The 3,163-nt window shown below is 44.5% G+C and overlaps 1 protein-coding gene across 1 annotated transcript; it reads right to left on the reverse strand.

Moving 5' to 3' along the window:
* Positions 1-1,149: 1,149 nt before the first annotated feature.
* On the reverse strand, positions 1,150-2,130 carry LOC125119253 (olfactory receptor 4P4-like). Its single transcript, XM_047766097.1, has one exon. The coding sequence runs from the start codon at positions 2,128-2,130 to the stop codon at positions 1,150-1,152; it is 981 nt and encodes a 326-aa protein (XP_047622053.1).
* Between the last annotated feature and the right edge of the window lie 1,033 nt (positions 2,131-3,163).

The following is a 3,163-nucleotide window of genomic DNA, read 5'->3' on the forward strand; positions in this document are numbered from 1 at the left end:
TTCAGAAGACATTTCTAACACTAAAACTTCAAAACCATGTCCTGGGCAACCTCAGGATGTGGTGAGCTCCCTGTCAATGGAGGCATTCAAGGGGCAGCTATGTCGGGAAGGGACTATGGTGGGAAGAATCCTGGAGTGGGAATTAGGAGACTCAGCTCTGCCATAACTTGAGGGCCCTGGCAAGTCTCCATGATATTATTTTTTCCTCACAAACTAAAGACATTGATCCAAAAAAAAAAAAGAGCTGGTAAATAACATAACAAAATTACATGTCTAAGATTGAAAAAATAGTTCATTATCCAATTTAAAACTTCTAATTACCACTGATAAGTCACTAAGAATTAATTACCACAACGTCCATAAATACGGTATGAGTAGTATATTTATATTGCATTTTTTAGAAGCACAATGTGTTACTGAAAGAATTAAAGTATAAAACACTTGTGAAATGTTTCACATGGCTTTTTTTAAATTATTGCAGTGGAAGCCTTAAAAATATGGAGGTGTTTAGGACAGCTCTGTGAGAGGGGTCTCAGTTAAGATGGCCACACCTGCTAAATCTTGCAGTCTTCGTAATTTGCCTTGACAAAAGTGCTTTGATGCCCACTATCTCAGTGATTGTTAAGGACAGAATGCTCCAGAATGTTAGTCATAAGTTCCAGAGTGTCAGATCTACTCCCCCGGTACAGTCTCAAAAAAGTAAAGTGACAAAAGAATTCCCATTGTGTCTCAGCAGGTTAAGAACCTGACTAGTATCCATGAGGATTTGTGTTTGATCCCTGGACTCGCTCAGTGGGGTAAGGATCCAGCGTTGCTGCAAGCAGTGGAGTAGGTTGAAGTCACATCTCCAATTTGATCCCTAGCCTGGGAACTTCCATATGCCACATGCGCAGCCCTAAAAAGAGAAAGAAAGAAAGAAAGAAAGAAAGAAAGAAAGAAAGAAAGAAAGAAGAAGGAAGGAAGGAAGGAAGGAAGGAAGGAAGGAAGGAAGGAAGGAAGAAGGAAGGAAGAAGCAAGCAAGCAAGCAAGCAAGCAAGCAAGCAAGCATAAAACAAGGAAAGTGAAGTGGCAGAGGGGCCCTCTCCCTTCAAGGCTTGCAACTTTTGCTGGCAGCGCAGAACCTCCCTGTACCGGCTGCATGTGTTCACATTAATGGTTCTGCCGACAGAACAGATCCGGCAAAGGGCACACCCCCCAGAGGCTCCGCTTCCCTTTGGAGAGGTTGTCTCGGCACCACACTTTCCTCATGGCATTCTGCATGTCTGTGTTTCTCAGTGTGTAGATGAGAGGGTTGAACATGGGGGCGATCATGGTGTAAAACAGGGCAAAAATCTTGTCGTTACCGACAGAATCAGCCGTGGGGACATAGGTGAAGATGAGGGGCAAGAAGAACAAGAACACGACGGTGAGGTGGGAGCCACAGGTGGAGAGGGCTTTGCGGCGGCCCTCGGAGGAGCGGGTCCGCAGCGTGGACAGGATGATGACGTAGGAAATGACCAAGGCCACAAAGGTCAAAAGGGACAGCCCCCCTGTGGTGGCAATGATTGCGATCACCCACAGGCTGGTGTCGGCGCAGGCCAGCTTCAGCAAGGGGAACACATCACAGAAATAGTGGTCTATCTGATTGGGGCCACAGAAGGGAAGTCCGAGGACAATCAGCACTTGCAGGATGGAATGGATAAATGCTCCGAGAGCAGAAGCCACGACGAGGACATAGCACACCTGGCTGCTCATGATGACCATGTAGTGAAGAGGTCGGCAGATGGCTGCGTAGCGGTCATAGGCCATGGCCACCAAGATGAAGATCTCAGTGGCCCCAAAGAAGTGGGCAGAAAACATCTGGGCCATGCAGCCGTTGTAGGAGATGATCTTCTGCTGGGCCGATAAGTCAGTGATGAGTTTGGGGGCCACGGTGGAGGTAAAGCAGACGTCCATGAAGGACAAGTAGCTGAGGAAAAAGTACATGGGCTGTTCACTGAGGCGGCTTCCCCGGATGGTGAGGAGAATGAGCAGATTTCCTGAGAGGATTGCAATGTAGCAAAGTGAGAACAGCACCAAGCAGGCAACCTCCGCCTTCTCATCACTAAAAAGACCCAGGAGGATGAATTCTGTGATGTTTTCATGTCCCATGGCTTCTGAGCATTTAATCGTTTCGAAGAGGAAGTTAGTATGCTTGAAACATGCTACTTTTTGAAATTATCTATTTTAAAAGTCATTTAGTTAGTCAACTAATATACGTCAGTTGCCTGTTATATTACAAATCACTATCTTGATGCAAGGGTACAGCAAGATACAAAACAGTGTCACTACCCACAAGTTACATCTATTAGAGCAGACATAAGGTGACAGTCGCAGCACCAATAATCAAATCATTGCAATGCTGATAAACTTCAATGCCTCACACTAACTGTGACTAGCAGGGTAAGTATTTAAAAGATGAAACACTCCTTTTGGGGGTCAATTTTGAAGTACACTTGCAGTATTAAACTTTGAGAGTGATTTTTGAGTCTCTGTTATATATGAAAGAGTTCTGGGGCTGTCTGTTCTTCAAGGGCCAGAAGGTCACTCTAATTCTTAGCCCTTCCCAGTGACTACATCTGTGCTAAGTTCCGAAAGTTTTGTCATGGCACTAAAGTTCCATGAGGTCATAATTTTAAATATCTGGGTGACAATTTCCGAAAGTGCCTGAAATATTTTTTCACGAACCTTTTTAAAATGGAGAGAGGAAAAGAGTAACAATAACATCTTTGGTGAAAAAGGCTCCATTGTATGGGCTTCTAGGACACATGGCTTCCTAAAATCACCCTTACTTCCCAGTTCACTTTCCAGTCTAACCCAGGAGATCTCATCATTTTTGTCCTTTGGTCACACTTTCAGGCACTTCCTTTTGTGACAGCACCCTTGGGGGGGCAGATGGCATTCAGAGATGCTTTTTCACTCAATCCTTTCCATCACCTTGATTGTCTTTGAATTGAATCTCCTCCTTACCAGGCTCATCATATGCCCATGGGATTGAGTCCTGGAATATATTAGTTGAAAAGGAAATGTTTCTTTGCTGCAAAACATAGCACCACATCTCTTCCTTCCCTTTTGTAACATGACCTAGAATGTATTACAAGAACTCTAACGTCAAGGCTCAGTTTTATAAAATGATAAACCCTAC

Source organism: Phacochoerus africanus, unplaced genomic scaffold (genome assembly GCF_016906955.1).
Source record: "Phacochoerus africanus isolate WHEZ1 unplaced genomic scaffold, ROS_Pafr_v1 Scaffold_19, whole genome shotgun sequence".
In the NCBI taxonomy this organism is placed as follows: Eukaryota; Metazoa; Chordata; class Mammalia; order Artiodactyla; family Suidae; genus Phacochoerus; species Phacochoerus africanus.